Below are 21,397 nucleotides of genomic sequence, written 5' to 3'. Positions count from 1 at the left end.
CTAACTTTAAGCGGCACTTACACGTGCGACGAATTGAATTAGCGCATTTGATAATAATTGCTCAAAAATGTCGAAAAATATGTATTACCCAAGTTTAATGTGTGCTAATTTTTTACTTTAACTTAATTTGTCAATAAAACTGACGAAAACTGTGCTTCTAAGACTATCAGCACCGGGCGTGGGTATAAGCAATTTACTAACCGTCATCATAACACCGGCACCGGCGGTTACCAAACAGGTTGGGAAATAGAAACTTATCGTTTCGGTGATTAGTGGGTGTGCATATTTGCCAACGCTCTCCAACCGAACCCAACGTTGCTATTCATAGAAAGGAAACAAAACAAAGTGAAACGTCAAAAAAAATCTCACGAAGCCTGTTTGTATCGCGGTAAATTCTGAGTGGAAATATTTGTGCAATTTAAAAATGAGTACATCGAAGCCGCGTGGAAAGAATTGGACGCATCTAGAGGATGAGGCACTGTGTCAAGCTTGGCTTCATGTATCCCAGGATCCAATAGTTGGGACAAATCAGAAAAGTGAAAACCTGTACGGGACAATATTTGACAAATTCATTGAAATTTGCTCAGAAAATTGCGTCTCAGCTCAGCCGGATCTACGAGCTCCAAGCGGCATAAAAGGAAGGTGGCATTTCATCAACAAATCCGTTAGCAAGTTTGCCGGATGTATGACGCAAATAAACGCTAGCCAACAAAGTGGTGCCTCTCCGGAAGATAATTTGAAAAAGGCTTTGACACCGTATGTCACTAAAGAGAAGTCGCCATTCATGATGATGCACTGCTACAGGATCTTAGAAAGCGCTCCAAAGTGGCAGCAATATAATGTCCTGAAGGTATGATACATGTTTTGTAAACGTCTATAAACAAACAAAAAATAGGCGAATTGTCGCAGTTGCAATAATATAACGGAGAAATATTTAATCAAATTTTTGGCCACCGCGAAGAAACCGCCCCAGTAACGAAAACACACCCGTATTTAATTCTTACATGTAATCGCGGTCACGTCAGCACATTTTTTACGAGTGCATAAACTGAAATAAAATCATAGATTTTTAATCTGCGTGTTTGTACAGCTGTGGCGGTTCCACTGAGTGATTAGTATCATTCGTTAAAGCTGCAAAATAAAGTGACCAAAAATAAATCGCTCTACCACGTTTTTTGCAGGTTCCTGCAGTGAAGCGATCAGCTGAATCGCTCTCAAACGACGGCTCTGAAGAAACTGATGGTGTCGAGCAGTCTTCCACTAATGAAATGGACCGGCCTAGGGGCAGAGATGCCAATAAGAAACAAAAAAATCTTGGCTCGGAAACGTTTGAGCTTGCCAATGCTGGTAAACTTTTAGCTGTGGCTGCCAAAGCGAAAGTAAAGGACAGTATCGAACGGACAAAGGTTCTGAAAAGAATTGCCAATCATTCGATTATGTCAATCGATTTCAGCAAATTGTCCAATGTTGCGAAGAAATATTACGCGTTGGAACAGCATCGCATCCTTGAGGAGACTTACCAAGAAGTGGCGTATGCTTCTCAAGAATCCAGTGTGGAATCAACGGATGTGATGCCTGTTTCTGTCGATGTCGTCGAAGAATACATTGACTCACTCGATGAATACAATGACAATAATCATTACGACAATTATAATGAGAGTACTGAAGTTCAAGAGCTGGAAGCTCTTTCAGATCTTCTAGATGAGTAAATTATCTATAGTTCACTCCGATGATAAGGACTATTTTAATGTGTTAAAACTTTTTGTTTTATTATACCAAATAACACGTGTATTGGAATGTATGTTTATTCTATTCAAACTAAAAAAATTAGAAATACATTGCCCGAACTTAAAAAAAGAAGGCTTTCTTCAAAAGTATTACTTTAATGCCTGTTTACTCTTGCTTGAGAATTGTTGGAGTTTGGTAAATAATTTTTAAGAACAGAGATGCCAGGTCCTATTTCTTGAAATCTGTGCGCAGCCTATTTTAAAATCTGTGTTAAGGAAAACGTACAAATTTGTCTCAAAACAATAAGTGGCGACCTTTTTTTAGGTTTTGGTTAAGACAAAAATTGAAAAATCTGCTCTTTACCAAAGAGAATAGGAAAAGAGACGAATAGTGTGAAGCCAAAAATACCTTATTGAGCAGACCAATCGTGCAATGTAAATAAACATTACTCATGCCTGAGTTGGAGGAGATAAGTATTGTAAATCTATCAAAAAAAAAATTTGAATTTTCGTCAGAATTTAGTGCAATCGTGATTGTAAGGTGCATTCTAGAGTCTATGTATGAGTAAAAACAAGTTTTAGAATTATTTCATCTCTTTGTTTCGAAATGCACATCGTTTGATATACAAATTCAACGATCGACAAAAGGTTTGTTTTCAAAATATAATAGGAGTCATTTAAAGTGCTGCCTTTGGAAACGGTTGCCAAATTCTAGTGTTGAAATCATCGTAAAGGGAGTGTTGCCGTTTTGACTGATTTTCACTCTGCGTCTCTTTCACTATTCTCTTTGCTCTTTACAACAGAAAACTGTGGAAATCTGTGCATTAAAGCAGATAACTGTGGAAGTCTGTGCAGTTTTAAAAATTTGTGCACTATATTGAAAATCTGCGAAACACAGATTAATCTGTATACCTGGCATCCATGTTAAGAAGCGCCAATGGTAGGAGAGCGAGGACACACTAAATCGCTGCTGATCTGCGTCAAATGAATATCATAGCTCGTATAATCGTTTTTAAATATAAATCAACCACATAAAGTTACCAATTTTTACAAATGAGACAATTTTTCAATGGAAAAAATATTAGGTTGCATGCAAAAACTGTAACTATAGTACTAATTCTCGACAAACATATGATTACGGCCTAAAAGCCAACTGTCAAAATCCACTTTGAATGGAAATTCCAGACAAACCGTTACTAGACGAACACAGTTCACAACAGTTTATGGAAGAGAAAACTTTTTCCTTTCATTTACTACCAACATCTGTGATTGGCGTGTAACGGTTTGTCCGGAATTTCCATTCAAAGTGGATTTTGACAGTTGGCTTTTAGGCCGTAATCATATGTTTGTCGAGAATTGTTCATTATATGATAAGTATATTCAACATTAAAAGTTATGCCTACACTCCCCTATTTGGTGCATTATTATCACTGAAAAAACACGCTTGATTAGTGTTTTCACACAACTAGTTTCATTTATTTTTCTAAACCTTGACACTAACTGTTCCAATGTTGTAGCATAATCATACAGTATAATCGGCAACGCACAATGATTTCAAGTGTTTTCTTGTTAATTTTAGTAGTGTGATTACATTTCAACTTGGAACCGCTTTTTTAAAGTGTATGTAAAATTATTGGTTTGGGACAGTCTTGCTCACTCCGGGTTTATTTCTTTCAGTAGTGGCAGATTTTATAGTCCAGTTCCATTGACGGTGCTAGTGATTATTCCGGATTCCGGCGCTCCGAACAGACTGGCTTATCGGTCATTGTAGGGGAAGTGGAAGGTAAGATACAAGTACTGGGTTATATGTATTTTTCTCATTCAAAACTGGTTATTTCAGGAAGGTTAATAAATGGATGTTTCGCGCTTGCAGAGAAGCTTACGGCGATTACGGTTTGCAACACATTATATTGCATTTTATTGTCTTGTTTCGGCAAAGTATCGTTATAAAGGGATTTTGGATTTAATCGATGTTTGGTTTCTAGCACTAACCCATAGACGGAAACGGATCATACCTGTTTAAACATCAATGCAGGGAGTGGAGAATTTCCCTCTGAGATTCAGCTATATTGGATAACTTTATTTCTCCAACTTTAACAGGATTTGCATACCAGCGCATTCCATCGACCGTACAATCTTCGTGTGATCATTAGAATTTAGATCGTCTAAGATGACATATTCAGAGTTGGAGTCCTCGAGCGAAAAATACTTTCCAAGTGGAAGCAAATATTGAATGACCCTTTGCGGGAGTCTGATCAGACTTCGTATTCAAATGCGCATAAATATCAGCTACCTACTGCCGTTTCCGCTCACCTCCTAGATACTAGTTTTATCTGGCAGCTCGATGCCCGGATAGAGTAAAAATTGTTTTCGTTGAAAGTATGCTCACCATATAAAGAAACCGAAGGCATTCTTAACATTTAAACTGTAAAGTTTGCTTTATCCCGCAGGACTGTAAAAGAAAGACGAAATTTCGTGTCATCTCAAATCTTAATTTCATATGATCACAGACAAACGGACAAGCAAGTTTAGTTTCTACACCCTTGCTAAATTCCAAAGTGATAATGCCGAAAAACGGAACTTCGGAAATGTCATCAGTCCAATCGCTGTCCTCGGCGGATGGTTACGATGGTCATCCAAATGGCAGAGGGCATTGCTGGCATGGGGACTGCTACCGTGTTCATATCTGAAGGCAGCAGCTTACGAAGGTGACTTACACTAAACAAAGGCAAATGATTCGTAAACCCGCAGTTAAAACTGTCATTGTAGCGGCCAACCAATGAGAAAACAAAATGTATGTATATCTAGTCCATTGAATAAATGTATTAATTCTTATAATAATATTGGCCATATATTTAAAGCAAGCAAATCTAATTTATTATTTCTCATCTCCCTTCAATTTCCAAAGGTGTTCTATCAAGTCGTTCTGTAATTGTTTATGAAGTGAGGTATCATGAACTTGCTCGAAACGTGCTAGGAATGATCCAAACTCTCCGGCTTCCAACGGTGATACAGGATTAGCATTGGTCGAGGTATTGTCATCTGCACTATAGTCAAAGGATGTGTAATCATCTCGTTGATCTTCAATAACCATGTTGTGAAGAATGATGCAAGTACGCATGATTAATTTCAAGTCTTCCTTATTCCAAAGTCTTGCGGGATTTTTAATAATTTCAAATCGACTAAGCAGTACTCCGAAAGTGCGTTCTACATCCTTTCTGGCAGATTCCTGTCTTTCAGCAAAGTGCTGTGTTGAAAAAAAAATAGATGACAAAATTAGAATAAACATTTTTACAAACATGTATCTAGAGGTCATCATTGCTAGGAGGTTGTGCGCAAGAATAAATTGACACACCCGTTACTTAAAGCTACATACTTTTTGTTTTTGGCCAACAGGTGATGAAATTGTTTGAACTAGCGTTGACAGTGGTGGATAAATTCCATCGGCCAGGTAGTATCCTGTGTTGTACGTTTGACCATTAATGACGTACTCTACACGTGGAGCCTTTCCACTGTAAATATCTGAAAACAACGCAGATCTTTCCAGAACGTTAATATCATTGTTGGATCCAGGCATTCCAAAAAAATGAATGCCAAATCCATAGATCATGCGATGCTACCACTTCGAGGATGATGGTAGGTTTTTTTTCTTTTCCTTTATACTGACCTGCCCAAGCAGTAGGGCAATTTTTCCAAATCCAGTGGGTACAGTCCAGCGAGCCAAGCATTCCTGGAAAACCCCGTTCCTGTCCAAATCGCAGCAATCTTCTAACATCCTCATGGGTTGGAGAACGCAGATATGTTTCACCAAAGATGCTATCTACAGTACGGCAAAATTCCCGAAGACATTTACGAGCAGTTGATTCGCCCATCCGAACATATTCGTCTGTAGCATCCGAAGGAGACCCGTATGCTAATTGTCGGATTGCTGCCGTGCATTTTTGTAGGTTTGTTAATCCCAACTTTCCGGTTGCATCTGGCTTTTGGATAAAATATTCGTTCCGCTCCAATGCTTTCGAAATACGCAAAAACAAACATCTCCGCATACGGAAGCGTCTTTGAAACTGTTCGTTTGTATAAACTGGTACTTCTGCAAAATAGTCGTATAATCGCAGTGCTCCTTCCTCCGCAAATCTGTTCATATTTGGTCGTTTTCCTGGACGAGATCCTCTTGATTTTACTCCTGTCGCAACTGCCGTTGTATGTACACAAGACAATAATTGCTGGGCGAACATCAGTTCATAGCATTCGTCGTCACTCGAGTCAAAATAGTCCTCAAACATCTCAGAATTATTCATTGCAAAAAATATACGACACTTATTTTATTTTTACCGCGAATCTAGAAAACAGATTAGTTGTCAAAGTTGTTTTAGTACAATGCGATGCAACGTGAATGACAACGACCGGTGTGGAAACAGAGTGGTATTTTGGCAACCTTTTTATCATCGACCGGTGCGAAAGTGAGTGTCTGAATATAATACAGAAACCAAGTGATCTTCGTGGCGAACGGTTGTGTCGATAACGTTTTAGTCGAGGAACTATAGAAGTACCACGTGGTTGTGAATTTTGCGACTCTTTTTTACGATTTAAAGGGAAAGTAGAAGCGGTAGAGAAAGCGAGTTTCTTAATAACGAAAATGGCTGACGACGACGGAGGAGATTCAGTTCCTCCTGATAAAATAAATCTAGGAAACCAAAAAATGGATACAACTGAAGAAAAACCAACGTTTGTGTACAGTGCAAAAGACCTAGCTCCATACAGAGTATATATTGAGGTTATGAACAACACGAGGCGGATCAATAAATTTACTATAGGATCGATACTGAGAAAGGTGGACAAGTACAGGAGTTACGTAACAGATCTGAAATATCTTGGAAGTAATAAGATAATAGTCTTCGTAAACTGCTGGCGACGTGCGAATCTACTGGTATCCGAGCCAATGCTTAAAGAGAATGGTTACAAAGCATATATACCTCGGCATCTGCTGTGTATTACCGGAGTAATAGGAGGAATACCGACGGACCTAGACAAAGAGGAAATTATGAGGGAAATTGAAAGTGATGTGCCGATACTGGAAGTGTACCGACTAAATCGCTGGGTAAGTGAAATAGACGGAAAAGTACCATCCGCAAGAGTAAGCGTGACTTTCCGAGCAAAAACTCTCCCCGAAAAAATCAAGCTTTTTGGAATACCTGTGAAAGTGCAACCTTACGTGCGAAAATTGATATTTTGTCAAAACTGCCACCGCTTTGGGCACAAAACGGACAACTGTAAATCCAAAAAACGATGCGAAAAGTGCTCCCGAGTACACGAGGAAAGCGCCGAAATCTGTCAGAATGGTACCAAATGTCTACATTGTCGAACCTCTGATCACCGTACCACAGATGAGAATTGTCCTTCACGTCAGAAAGAAGCAAGCATCAAGTCGATGATGGCGAGGAAAAATCTAACTTACGTTGAGGCGAAAGAATTAATTGCACCAATTGCAACCAACAACATCTACGACGCCTTGGCGAACATAGCTGATTACCCAACTATACCCGAGAGCTACGCCATATCGGTACAGAACACAAAACGCGACAAACAGCAGGTAATTAATCAAGGAGCGGTAAGAAATGACCCTCGGCACCAGGATGAAAAGGCTACTAAACCAACGGTAGGTAAGCGAAAGAAAACTAATGAATGTTCCCCAAATTTACAAACAACGGAGAAAAATAACGGATCAGCGCTACATAATCCTCATACAACAACAGAAAAAGATAAATGGGAGGCCATATGCAAGGAAGTCGCTAAACAAGCGGAAGAAAAAGCAAGCCGCATTTTTCGAGGGGATCTGATGAATTTCTATTCGGCACTTTTTCAACTCCCTGGGGTTAATGAATCAATTCAAGAAAAAATCAAAGAATGCTCAAAAAAATATTTAAGCTTTGACAGTGTGATGAACTAAAAGCATAATTTGAAACTAATACCCATTAATAAACACGATTTAATTTTTCATTTTACAGGACGGCTGTTTTCAAGGTCTTTCAGTGCAATATACAAAGTTTAACAAAACACAAAGAGGAATTACAACGTGTCTTATTAATGGGAAACTATTCGGCAGCGTGTGTGTCAGAAACATGGACCAACAAAGATTTCGAACAAACTAGCAAGTACGATATACCTCGGTACCACAGATTTGTCAAATCCCGAGACGATAACTATGGTGGGTGCGCTATATTCATAAAACAACAATTTGGTTATTTAGAAGTCGGTCTTCCTTCGTTATCCAGCTCAACACAAGCAATCGCTATACAAATTTTTAGTTTAGATATAGTCTTGGTTTCAGTGTATATAGCTCCATCAATAAATAGATACGATTTGGAAAATGATATGACAAAGATTCTTGACAAAGTTAAGCAGTATAACAAATTTGTAATAGCCGGTGACTTTAATGCTCACCACTACGCATGGGGAAACGACTTCCACGATGCCAAAGGCGTTACACTGATGAATATAATTAATGACAATAATGTCATACTCCTCAACGACAAATCCAAAACATTTATACCGATACAAGTCAACAGAAGAGCAACCGCCATAGATTTAACGTTATGTACACCAAATATTTCAAACCTCACTTGGAAAACATTAGACTTTAGCGTAGGTAGTCATCATTTACCAATAGAAATTTGCTACAACACTAATGCCATAGAAAAACCACAATTTATTTATAATCATAAACGAATTAATGAAGCTATAAAAAATATAGACTTAACAAAGTGTAAAGATATAAAAGAATTTCAAAAACTTGTAGAGAAAATTCACAAACATAATAGAATTCAAAACAAATATACACCAAAGCATTGGTGGACGGATGATCTCAGCCATGCGTGGGAGGATAAGAATGCAGCCAGAGCAACCTTTAACAAAGTATCATCTTTAGATAACCTCATAAATTTCAAAAAAAAGCAAGCGATATTCAACAGAAAGAAAAAAGAAGCAAAGTGCAAAATTTTTGAAGAGTTTGTCAGTGATATAAACCCATTGTTATCCTCCAGCGAACTTTGGCAAAAAATAAATAAATTAACAGGTAAAAACAGGAAAACAAAATCTAATAATATTATACATGAAGATAAAGAAATGGCGGAAAAGTTCCTCGATAAACATTTTGGTTCAAACGATCCTACTTATACCGCGGATTATAGCTACAGGATTAATTATGACTTATTAAGCATCGAAAAATTCAATGAAATAATACACAAGAAAAAGAAGTCTGCACCCGGACATGACAGAATTAGTTACCAGTTACTGAGAGAACTAAAACCCGAAGCTAAACTTATAATAATGAAACAGATAAACGATATATGGAGAGATTGTTACCTGCCAATGACACTCAAAACTATAAAAATAGTGGCAATCCCAAAACCGGGTAAAGACCCTTCAACTATAGATAGCAAAAGACCTATCTCCCTATTACCAACCATCACGAAAATTGCTAACTCAGCAGTACTAGATCAATTGCTACTACACGTTGAGAATTACAACATCATCCCAAAAACTTCTTTCGGGTTCCGTAAAAATAGTTCAACAATGACATGTGCAAATTTTTTAATAAACACAATCAAAGAGCACAAACGAAATAAATACCTAACCGCTGTTATATTCATTGACCTGTCGAATGCATTTAATGCTATTAACACAGACATTTTGGAAACTATATTCAATAGATTTGAAATACCACCAAATATTTCGTCATGGATTTTACAATTCCTTAGAAATAGAAAAATTACTTTTAATACCCAAGGAGGCACTATAGAAAGATTCGTATCAAACGGACTTCCTCAAGGGGATGTTTTATCCCCGACATTATTCAATATTTACACTGCATCATTACATAATATCGAAGATGACGATACTGTTCTTGTTCAGTATGCCGATGACTTTGGTCTTATAATAAAGGCTAAATCACTAGAACTTTTAAACAGCAAGATTCAGCAAAAATGTGATAAATTTATGGAACAGCTAGTTGAACTTATGTTTACGGTAAACCCTAATAAAACTAAGGCCATTCTATTTCAAAATAGCAGAAATGTTTTGGCATTGAAAATTAATAATATAAATATCGAGACTGTGAAATCTCATCCCTATCTTGGAATAACAATAGATCGATTTTTAAGCTTTGGTATCCACATTAAAAACATAAAATTAAAAATAACAGATCGTCTCAACATGATTAAAGTTATTAGTAATATTAGACAAGGAGCACACCCACAAACAATGATCAAAATATATAACGCCATTTTCCGCAGTATTATAGAATACGGAGCAATTATTTTCAATAACGCTAGTAAAACCAACAAACACATTTTAGACACGATCAATAATCAATGCTTACGAATTATAACAGGTTGCACGAAAACCACACCGTTAAATTCACTAGTAGCAATAGCAGCAACACAACCCCTAAAATTTAGGCAACATTTTACTACCTGCAAAGAAATAGCTAGATCAATAAACAACAATAATGCAGTAGCCCTGCAATTAGAAAAACTAAGAGATGACGACAACCCGGATAAACTATCTTTCCTAGAATCAGTCTACGTTGCAGAAAAACAAACATTCACCTTAATTTCTCCGTCGCTTGCACATGATACAAAGTTGAATAAAATAGACATACAAACCAACTTAGATACAATTACAACATCTAAAAACAGTACCAACCCAGTAAAACTGCGACAGGCAGCTTTATTCGTGATGAATGGAAAGTTTAGTCGTAGACCACATGTATACACAGACGCGTCTAAAGATAATACTTTATGTGGCATAGGAATATACACACCATATAACAACGGCAGGTACTCGTTTAAACTAAATACAGAAACATGCATCACTACAGCCGAAATAATAGCTATTGATACAGCTCTCACTTTTATTGAACGCGATAAAATCGAGAATGCGGTAATATTCACCGACTCCAGGTCCGCATGTCAAATAATTGATGCTAAACAGTCCGATAAGAAAATGCCCATGCTAATACAAAACATTTTATTTAAAGCGGCATCGTGGAATGTCGCGCTCCAGTGGATACCGAGCCACTGCAATATTCGTGGAAATGAGATCGCGGATACATTAGCAAAAAATGGATTGAACGAAACCACTACTCTATTTAACAAAATTCTAATCGAAGATGCCTTCTGCAAATTTAAAAAAGACATGTATGAAAAAACAAATGTTTGGTACCGAGAGTATTCTGAAGAAAAAGGTAAAACGTTCTATCAGTTTCAATCAGAAGTAGACAAATTACCGTGGTTTCATAATAAGAACCTTACTAACGAACAGACTAGGCTGCTGAATAGGCTTATTACGGGACATGATTGGTCAAAATATTGGAAATTTAAAATGAAAATTGTAGACGACATAAATTGTGAAGTTTGCGATGAGCCAGAAAACGGAGAACATGTAATATTGCACTGTAGCAGATTTGGAAACATCCGTTCGAAGTATTCATTCGACTGCAAATTTAGAACGCTAGTAGATTTGTTTAAGAGCAAAAATATAGAATATTTTGTAGAAATTTGCGAATTCCTGAAGGAAATCAAAGTAGATATGTAGAATCAAATAAATCAACCTTGAATTGAGCCAAAATACCTAACGAGAGAATAGTGTCAATGGATCGGATTCAGTTGAGCTGTTGAGCCTAAAATCATTCAGAAGCACAGAGAAAATTTACGAACGAGTAATTGTAAAACTACAGGGCAGTATAGTCAAGGTAACTGTGCCCTTTTTTCCGAACTGATGATAGCTGTCAGTTCACATAGAGAAGAAGAAGAAGAAGAAGAATATAATATTATCGTTTAGCGTAATCAAAATACACACGCATTTGCTTACGCACCGGTGCTGATAGTCTAAAGGTACAGTAAGGTTTTTACGCAAAATTGCACCACCTTTTATTACAGTGTCATTAATCCCATAAGAAATACATTGAGTTCTTGTCGCCCGGTCTCACGAACACTTCTCCAGCTTCCTGGTTGAAAACAATTCCATTTGATTTTGCCGTCTTTGTTTATTATTTTCCACCAGCTAGTGATGTAGCGTTTGTGTCATGTGACGTGTACGTACATGAGCCGTAGATAAGTCTATTGCGACGGTCGAAACGTACGCCGAATAGCTCTACGAATCTTGCTGCGACGAAAAATAATCGTCGCGTCTCCTTTGGAAAAGTACGGACAATATGTCCAAAGCAGATAGGACTTTCGATTAATCAGTAGGCCTGGCCACCCTAACCAACTATTCTGGTGGGTACAACTGGATTATGTGAACACGGACCGATACCGGTCCATTTGCAAATCATCCTCTCTCCGTCCATCAGTCAGGTGGAAAGTGAAACACCACAGTAAGCACAGACTTCGGATTTTGTTAGGTGCGACTCGCGAGAGAGCAAAAGCTTCTTTAGTTGTTCGCGAGCTCTCACGTCGGTAAGAAGTGCGAAAAGAAGTGCTGTTTTGTTGGTGCACAAAGTGAATCGCCACTATAAATGACGTAATGTTTTTGTGCTGGAATAAATAGCAAGTGAATAATAGTATAGGAGGTACCTGTTTCGTCGGTGAAAAGCGGTACTGTTTTTGGAATCAGAAACATCAATCCTCGGAAAAGATCAATAAATTGCTCAGGCGGTGTGTTTCCAAATCGTGCTCTTCTGTGCGGAAAGGTGCTGCAGTGTGAAAAAGGGAGTTTTTCTGGCTGGTCTGGTTGCTGTGTAGTATAGGCCCCACTTTGGGAGAGGAATGAAGAAATTCGAAAAAGAAAATGGTTGATAATTTTGACTGCGCTGGCTACACTTTTTACTCCAAGTTCGATTCGGGAAATTTAGGCAGAGTTGAGCTGGTTCGATGCTGTGAAGGTAAGTGGCCGATTTCGTTTGCGATAATCAGCAGGAAAATATGCAACCCTTTTCTGCATGCTTTTGTTTTGCGTTCCCCTCTTTCCACCCACTTTGGTAGCAGTCAGTCTGTGCAAATGCTGATAGGAAGAAGCGAGTGTCGCAAACTTTTTTTTGTTCTTTCTGGTTTGCTCGGTTTGGTGGTGTTGGTTGGGTTAGGGTTGCCAGTTTGTTTTGCTTCGGTATTGTTTTTGATTCTCTCAAAAAATAGGGTTTGATTAAATCAACATTAAAAAATATTAGGCATTCCAAGATGTTTGCCAATTTGCAGTTAATTTTTACGACTCATTTGTTTTACTTTGAGGCTTTTGCCTTTGGTTCATTTCTCTCGCGTATTGAAAAAATCGTGCGACGAACGTCTTTCGTTAGTGCATTCTTTGGATGTTTTGTCGGAGATCAGATATAAAATCAGCTGATTCGAAACGTCCCAAAAAATAACCGATTCAAAGCGATCGGGGCGAGTCGATCAAAGGGTTTAATTACAAACTAAATTATAAGTGTAGTGATTGCACTGTCAACCCCTTAGATTCTATGGGATTCTAAACAAATTCAGCTTCCATAAATCAATACAGTAGGATTCCGTTTTTGGCACGTTCCGTTTTTGGCATGCTCCATTTTTGGCAACAAAAAAGTTCCGTTTATGGCAACAAATGGGTTACATTTTTGGCAACATTGTTTTTGTTCATAGTAAATCTTTAAAAAAATGATTAATACACATTTTGTTGTAATAATGGATATCACTTTTGACTCTATTTCCAAACATAGGAGTCATATTTACTATATTTTATGGAGGCGAGCATAGCGAATAAAATTAAATTTGCTGATTTTTTTGTATTATTTCATTCCATTTCACATATTCTTATATAATTAATGTTCTTGTAACATTTATGAAGTCACAAATTGAAAATAAAAGCTTTTAAGGTATAATTCCATTTTTGGCACGGTTCCAGTTTTGGTAACTGAAAAAAAAATATATTGTTGCCAAAAACGGTATCCTACTGTATTAAATTTAGAGTTTTTAACTATCAAGCTTTGAATATGGATAAATATTGAATTTTTGCTTTCATTGTAAAGCAAAATATGTTTTCTCTCTGTGATCGTCATATCAATAATCATGATCTTTAGGAATAAAAATAATACCATAATATAATATAATATTATAAATATTTCAAAATTATACTTGAGGGTAATTGTTTACTTTAGGTACTTCTTCCCTTGTAAGTGGAAAACATGTTTTTCTTTTAAAAATAGAAAATGGGACAACTAAAAATAAAAAATGATTAAAAGCACTCAAAAAGAATAGTTCATTATTAATCATTATTATGGGCTTTAAATGCTACAAAAATACTGCTAGCTATATGCGGTATTTTAAATTTATTAAATGTTCCGGAAGTTTAGTCCTGGGCGTTATATATGTTAAACAAAACAATGAGTCCTGAAATTTTACTAAACCGTCCACAATATTTGGCTTTACAAATGAAACATATTACCTTCTCCAAACTAATCCACAATTTAGGTCCTGAGGTTAGGGAATTCATGGAAAACCTTTTTGGTATTCAATATTGACGTAGTTTTTACAAACGATAACAAGTAACACGTTTGTATGATTTTGAACAAATTCGACTTAGCACAAAATACGGTATTTTGCTAGTTAGATTTCGTTTGTATTTTAGTGAATTGGAAATGGGTGAAGCATGTTTATCCTTCGGACATGTGGCGTTGTTGCAGCGAAATTGGGGATCTTCGCATAAGAGCGATAGAGAACATACTATTTATGTGTAGTCGAATACCATTCAGAGTCGGTAGCAAAGATTTACTTTTGCAGTTTGCGTAAAACCACTTTGCCATCATCACTCCGTCAAATTAGGAGCCAAAGTACCATACTCACAATTATAAAGCTGTCGGCACATTGTTTCGGAATGTGACACCTACAGCAATTCAATGGCAAATGTTATGTTTGCCAGGATGTCGGATGCTAGGTTTGTGCTACTAAAACATTACCTTCCGTAAATACGAAGCAGTACTAGTAGCGCAAAGAGCCAGGCAAGATTGACAGGTCACGCAAAGGCTTTCAGTTAGTTAAATCTACATAATTTGTTACATCGAAATAGAGGGCAATTCAGCACCCCTTCCTTGGTGGATTGATCTATATACGTACGATGTTGAATTGTACATCATCGAAAGTTAACTATTTCCTTCAATTCACGTGCGCGTAATATATAGGAGAAACAGGAGTTAGTTGGCGGTAGGGATGAGTTGACAGATAACTGTTTCGTTTGTATCAAACATGTGGCGATGTATCTCATTTTGTACTACATAGATTCCAGTGTGTTGACGTTGCAACAAATTTTCATTTCTAAAATAGTTTTCTCGATTGCGGTGAGTAAATTTTCTTTATCTCACCTTGTGCTTTTTATAGTCAGTTTTAATTAATTCCACGAATGAACAAATTTGTCAAAAGTGCTTGGATGGGGGAGTTTGGGGGAGTCCTACTAGTTGCGATGATTGGATCAGGGAAATGGTGCAAGACTGGCACCTGAAACAATGTTGAATGCTGATTGTTTCGTTAAACCAATGGTGTTGGTTTGTTTTGTTGCGGGTGCCGCTCTGGGTCTGACTCATGACTGCCTCGGAATAAGTGACACACCCACAACAATTTTGTTCATCAGGTATGATGCCGATCTCGTAAAACATAATGTAGCTTCCTTCCGAGTCGAGCTTCGGGCGAATTAGAAGATGCCACACATCCGTTGCCAAGGATCCGAAGCGGCGCAAAGCCGCTGAGGTTCCGCTGGACGAGGCGTTGATCCACCCGTCGCCGGAGTTATGAACAAACCTGTGATCCTCTCGTTTGCCCGGTTTACTCAAACATAGGGGCTATATCTAGTTTAAGGCCGAATGAGCAGTGCTCCAGAAAGCAATGCGGGAACTAATCCCCCTACAAGTAACAATGGAGAATGAGCCCTTCAAAAACATTATTTAGAGATTTGGTGTCTTCAGTATAGTTGTTGAGAAAGGTATTAGGAACAGCTTTGGTGTAGGATTCGGATTCGATAATTTCAGAAATTTCGCGAAAGTGCGTTTGACTTACTCTTTTCTGGAGCGCTTAAGCTTATCGGATCGAAGTGTATATGTCGGGCATTCACTTGCAGCGTGAGGAACACCCCCACAAAAAGGCATCTTCAACCTCCTTTGTATTATCCTTGTGTGCATCACCGTACTTTGAGCATGTCTCTTTGTTGCAGTAGCAGGTGCAAGTCGGACAAAAATTAGATTTTTTCTCCGAGCATCATTTTGGGTGCCATTTGGGTCCTAAAATAACTGTGTGAATTCTTAGGTCAAGAAAGCTATTAAGCAGAAACCGATTGATGCTCTGACGATTGATAAAATATTCATTGTTTCTAGCACCACTGCATTTGGCTGTGCAATTGTATCTAATTTTGTTTTGACTTTCTCTTATTGTATCTAAATCAATGATCTGAACTGCTTGATCACTTCCCAAGAGTTTTGAGGGATAAATCGAGGCGTTTTTTTGTACTTAATTAGAGAAAGTTAAAAAATATGTATTTAATTCGACAGTCAGCAGCAGTGGTGCTATGAAAATTGAAATTTTCATCAATCTTCAGAGCATCAGTCGATTTTTGCTAAATAATTTTTTTCGTGCACTCGACTTCGCACCGATCTTTCGTGTCGTAAAGTTGCTGATTTCATCTCGTAGTCCGAGCTGACCTTGGACGACCTTTGGGTACCTTCGCGGATAGTTTTTATGCTATCTTGTTTATTTGACATATATAAAAATAAAATTAACTTTCAAAATGCCTGTCCATCTGGTCTTGTTCCCTCGGCATGATACTGTACCTTGATGTGGTCCGGGGGCTTTTCCACCAAAGCAGTATTACAGTGATTATATCACAGAAACTTGGGATACGATTAATTTCTTTTTAGTTAAGCTACATTGTGATCAATTTTAGTACTTAACTTGGCGACCTTTAATATCCACTGCCATGGTCAAATAATATACAATGTGGGTTTAGGGCCCAATTCTCTCTGCAGGCACCTTTCTTTTGTTGCTATATTTTCAATTAGATCCATGCTAACACTCACTAACACAAATTGCTTATTCTCTCATATACACTAACAATCTGTCATTCCAAACGTACAAACGTGGCCTACGCGATAACACAAACCTGGTCACAAATACGAACGCCCGCGATCTCGCCAATATTCAAACACCCCGATTGATTAGGTGAACGTTGGAACCTAAGAACCTAAGCTCGCGCAATCATGAATCGGTCACCTCCGGAAGTCTCCGCCCTTGATCCTAGCAGCCCAAATTCATGCCTTTAGTTGGACCAATAGAAATAAAACTAGACAAGACGTCCACGCGCGATCATTGAAGAATACGCGAACATGCGAATGGCCACACGCTTATAAAAATAATGTGTCCACGAGAAGTTACATACATACTAGCACACGCGACAAAAACGTCCACATACAAACGCTCGAGTCCTTCGCGATCATCCACGCACGACCACACCCACGATCTCATAAAAAGTATAACACCCCGGTGACTAAGTGAATGGTTTGGCACTTATAAATTAACAATCCCGGTCTCGAGAGTGAACCTCCAAATGCCCGTGTTCGCGCGATCATGAATCGGTTTCGTCCGGAGTCCCCTATTCTCGGCCCTAGTAGCATAAGTCCAATGCCTTCAGGTGGACCAATCAAAAATATAATGGTCATATCCACTAAACTACATAAAATCGAATGTATACACACAAAGTCACATACACGCGACAAAGAAATATAAAAATGCTTGAGCCCTTCGCGACCATCCACGCAACCTATACTCGCACTCTTCCAGACATTATAACATCCCGGTGATAATATGAACGTCTCAGCACTTGTAATCACTCAAACGCAGTCTCAAGCGTGAACCTACAGTCCCCCGCACTCGCGCATTCATGAATCGTTCACGTCCGGAAGTCTCTATCCTCCATCCCAGAAGTCTAGGTCCACGCCTTAATTGAATCAAATAACACCACAGCTCCAGTAGGACAACTCTCGAAAAAAAAAATCGGAATATTATTAATACTCAATAACAATACTAACTCTTCTCTTTATTTTATTTTTATTTTTTTTCGGTCTCATGCGTTTTATTCTTGTGATGACCTTCTCGAGCTCATAAATCCAAGAAGAGCAACATTGCTGCCAACAATGACTCTTCTCTGCCATCAGACGTCGCCAGGTTTTAGAACAATGGAGATGAGTATGAGAATAATACTTGATGGAATCAGATAAGTAGGAACGATCAACAAACTGCAAGTAGTATATAACAAATTTCTTATTTTAACGTATAAATTATTATTCGTATTAGAATATTATTTACAGGCTCCACACATATCTCAACATACACAAATACACAAATGCTTGACAGGTGACTAGGCCAAATGCATTCACTCGTAGGATCTATCATTTCGATGATCGCCTCGATTCTACGAAACCAGTGCACAAGTAAGCTGACATAAGCTTGTCTCATCTGGTGAATGCATGTAACCTGGAAACCCCAGACACGACAGGACGAGACTTACAGACTGGACTCGACGAGGCCTAGTTCAGAGTTTTCGGGCATTCTGCAATGCACGGTTAGTGACCTAAAAAAGAAACATTCGGCATGTTATTTTTCCTTTTATTACTATATCTTAAGTTAGGTTCATACTCATACTCACTAACACAATCAATAGCATATTCTCCCATATACACTCACATCCAAAGCGCACAAACGCCCCTAACTTTCGCGATAACACAAATCTGGTCAAAAACGCGAATTTACATTACAATTTCAATCATCCACACACACCTACGCTCGCAATTTCGCCAACATTAAAACACCCCCTTACTTAAGTGAACTTTTCAGCGCCTATAACTTTACAACCGCGGTCTCAAGCATTAACCCACCACTCGCGCGATCATAGACCAGCTACGTTCGGAATTCTCTACTCTCGACTCATGCCTTCAGCTGGACCAATCAAGAATGATGCAATGAATGATGCATATTCACCAAACAACACGTTCTTCTAACATACACTAAAAATTAATTATCATATTCACGGTCCGCGCGCGATCGTTCAAGAATACGCGTGAATATGCGAATGGTCACACGAATCTAAAATCGAATTTATGCACCCAAGGTTAGAGACACGCTAGCATTCAAATGCTCGAGCCTTTGGCGATCACACTATTACACAATTAGTAAACGCCCACGCTAACCCAGACAGATATGCACTCCTGGACTCGAACGCTAAAAACCACACCTTCCACGCATACACCACCCAGGACTGAACATTAGATTCATACACACAAAGCAACAAGTAATAATTGCAGGTATTCGTCTGGCAACCGGGGGAAGTACATCTCAAACGCAGAACTTATCATTTCAATGATGGCCTTGGATCTGCGTTGCCTGTGTTCAAGGCACCATAGCTTTGTCCGTCAGGTCAAGGATGTATGAAACCCGCTAGCCACCACCCTCGGCCCTAGCTGCCCATAAAGGGATAAAAAAAATGCCTGTCCATCTGGTCTTGTTGATGCATCTGCTTGCTGCGTGCTGAGATACTCATCCTTGACGGAGAAACATTAGCTGCGTTGTCTGTCGCACCTTGAGGATCATTCGGTCCGTCTTCTCTCGCGTTTTCGTTCACGTCTATGTCATCATAGGTACTGCTTTCATAATGCTTACGGTCCGATGTTCTTGATTGCTTCTTGTACTTACGGCTCGCTGTTGTACATCCTTCAGCGGCATTTGATTCTTTGTTGGTGATATTGGTTGGGATGCATTTGGTGTAATCGTTACTTCGCTGTTGATAATGACAGCTGCCCTGAGTACGTGACCAGTGATTGTTGAGAATATGCAATACCTTGAACCGATTTGCTGGAGATGGTTAAGGAGAAGGGAATAGGTTTGGTCGGACGTAATCTCACCACACGAGCGCCGTTGCGAAGTCCTGGGAAGAAGTTCCTCCAAGTCGGCGGTAAAACATGATGATGAGTTATGTTCTACCATAGACCATGCGGTAGGCTTGGGTGAAACGCCCAACTCCTACTCTGCAGAAGGCAAAGAATTCTTCACATTTCCTTTCGATCATGCCCATATGAGCCTGCCTAGTTCTAGTTTTCCGTTCTAAGTTTATAACTGATTCGCTCTAGAATACCTATCCGTCTTTCAATTTCATTGCTTTCGTTTCTCTTAGTCTCAAATTTGCCGAAAATAGCCAACAAAATCGATACAGTATTACCTATGTATGTTGGGATGCTGTATAGAATGTCATTACATTCGACGATGTGTTTCAAGTTATCCTGCGAAGCAAATAATTCTGTTTGCCTACAGCATTACCTTCGAGCTTTATAGTCAGCAACACAGTTTGCCCGCAACGGGATATAAACTTGCTTTGCAGTGTCACTAATTGTTTGTACACGTTTCACACACTAGGTAGAAGGAATCAATTTTTGCTTTGGAAAATAGACAAAGCGGCGCATGGATAAATATGATTGCATGCATGATTTCTAGCTTCTCGGAGTCGCGGATAGTTGTCTTTTACTTTTATCCGGAGAGACCTGGGACACTTCTGTCGTGTGTTTTTTCGCGAAATAAGGAATACGCACAATAACATACAAACGCTCGAGCTTTTTGCTACATACCCGTGATCTTTCACGCATACCTACGCCCATGGTCTCGCAGTCCTAAAAACGTACCGTCGATTAAGTCAACGTGTTAGCATTTATGCAATCATAAACGCGGTGTCATGCGCCAACATACAGACGTCAACTCTCGTATGATCATGGATCATAGTCATCTGAGAGCCTACCAAATACGGAACCTGTATACGCCAGCTAACTAGTTTCAGGGCAGTATAGTGAGAGACTTCATTGCGACTGACGAGTTTTTTTTTCTTTTTTCATCTGAACCGTACACTCAAAATGAATATCAGAATGACGGCTCTCGCCAATATCCAAAAGCTCACGTGAATATTTAAGCGGTTTCACGTTTGAACGATTGACATAAAACACGCGACGTTATGCACACGCTAGCATACGCGACATAAAAACTCCCACGCCATCAAACACATTAACATAGAAACATTCGATCTTCTCGCCACAAAACAAATCTTATTACACATGCAGACAAACATTTACAAGCGCGGTCTCAACTGCGATTATACTAATGCCCGTTACCTTGTTTATTCGCTGTATCTACATCAACAGACCCCTTGGCTCTAATGGTGGTTACTTAGACTAGTTACATTTTAAGAAAGACAAAAACTTATCTTCAATCGTATTTCCCGCCAAATGCTGTGCAAGCCTATAAATAACTCGCTTAAGTCCGGTAAGAGCGCTGTGGAGACCGTAGTTAGTTCACCTGAAATATAGTCGCAGAATATTGATATTACGCAGTGCTCGTGGTGCAGGCTTGGAGATCCAGACGTTCTAGAATTGTAGAACAAATCACTCTGACAGACAGTTATTCCTAGACGAATAGGGCTCGAGAGTATCGAGGTGGATCAACTGGCGACGGTTTTACGTAGCTTGGCAGTTGAAATTTGTTTCGCCGTGGGAAACCACGAAGAGCAAAGCGTATGAATCGGCATTAGACAGTCTCGTTTATGGTGCGGATAGATAGTCCTTAATGTTAATTTGGAGTTGCCATCGGGATAGGAACGGAACCAGCGAAGAAGTTGTCCGCGAATACCGA

The 21,397-nt window shown here is 38.8% G+C and overlaps 3 protein-coding genes across 6 annotated transcripts in view; 2 read left to right on the top strand and 1 right to left on the bottom strand.

Moving 5' to 3' along the window:
* Positions 1-424: 424 nt before the first annotated feature.
* On the top strand, positions 425-1,709 carry LOC131688218 (uncharacterized). Its single transcript, XM_058972390.1, has 2 exons — positions 425-850; positions 1,182-1,709. The coding sequence occupies exons 1-2, from the start codon at positions 425-427 to the stop codon at positions 1,707-1,709; spliced, it is 954 nt and encodes a 317-aa protein (XP_058828373.1).
* Positions 1,710-3,091: 1,382 nt separating this feature from the next.
* On the bottom strand, positions 3,092-6,201 carry LOC131691172 (uncharacterized). Its single transcript, XM_058977374.1, has 2 exons — positions 5,395-6,201; positions 3,092-4,974 (listed from the first exon to the last, which is right to left on the bottom strand). The coding sequence occupies exons 1-2, from the start codon at positions 6,023-6,025 to the stop codon at positions 4,964-4,966; spliced, it is 642 nt and encodes a 213-aa protein (XP_058833357.1). The 5' UTR covers positions 6,026-6,201; the 3' UTR covers positions 3,092-4,963.
* A 5,950-nt stretch (positions 6,202-12,151) lies between these two features.
* The window catches only part of LOC131693378 (uncharacterized), a 49,317-nt gene continuing 40,071 nt past the window's right edge, over positions 12,152-21,397 (top strand). For all 4 annotated transcript variants that reach the window (XM_058981146.1, XM_058981145.1, XM_058981144.1 and 1 more), the window contains exon 1: positions 12,152-12,609. In XM_058981146.1, coding sequence (XP_058837129.1) covers positions 12,516-12,609 — 94 coding nt within the window. In that variant the 5' untranslated portion in view covers positions 12,152-12,515. The remainder of the gene's footprint in view (positions 12,610-21,397) is intronic.

Source organism: Topomyia yanbarensis, chromosome 3 (genome assembly GCF_030247195.1).
Source record: "Topomyia yanbarensis strain Yona2022 chromosome 3, ASM3024719v1, whole genome shotgun sequence".
Taxonomy (NCBI): Eukaryota; Metazoa; Arthropoda; class Insecta; order Diptera; family Culicidae; genus Topomyia; species Topomyia yanbarensis.
The sequence above is the reverse complement of the archived record's forward strand: the minus strand, read 5'-3'. Positions and strand labels throughout refer to the sequence as shown.

Bases quoted from the DNA above. Each gene is read 5' to 3' on its own strand.
- LOC131688218 (XM_058972390.1), top strand. From the start codon at position 425: ATGAGTACATCGAAGCCGCGTGGAAAGAATTGGACGCATCTAGAGGAT. The intron at 851-1,181 runs GTATGATACATG...CGTTTTTTGCAG, and splicing joins AGCAATATAATGTCCTGAAG to GTTCCTGCAGTGAAGCGATC.
- LOC131691172 (XM_058977374.1), bottom strand. From the start codon at position 6,025: ATGAATAATTCTGAGATGTTTGAGGACTATTTTGACTCGAGTGACGAC.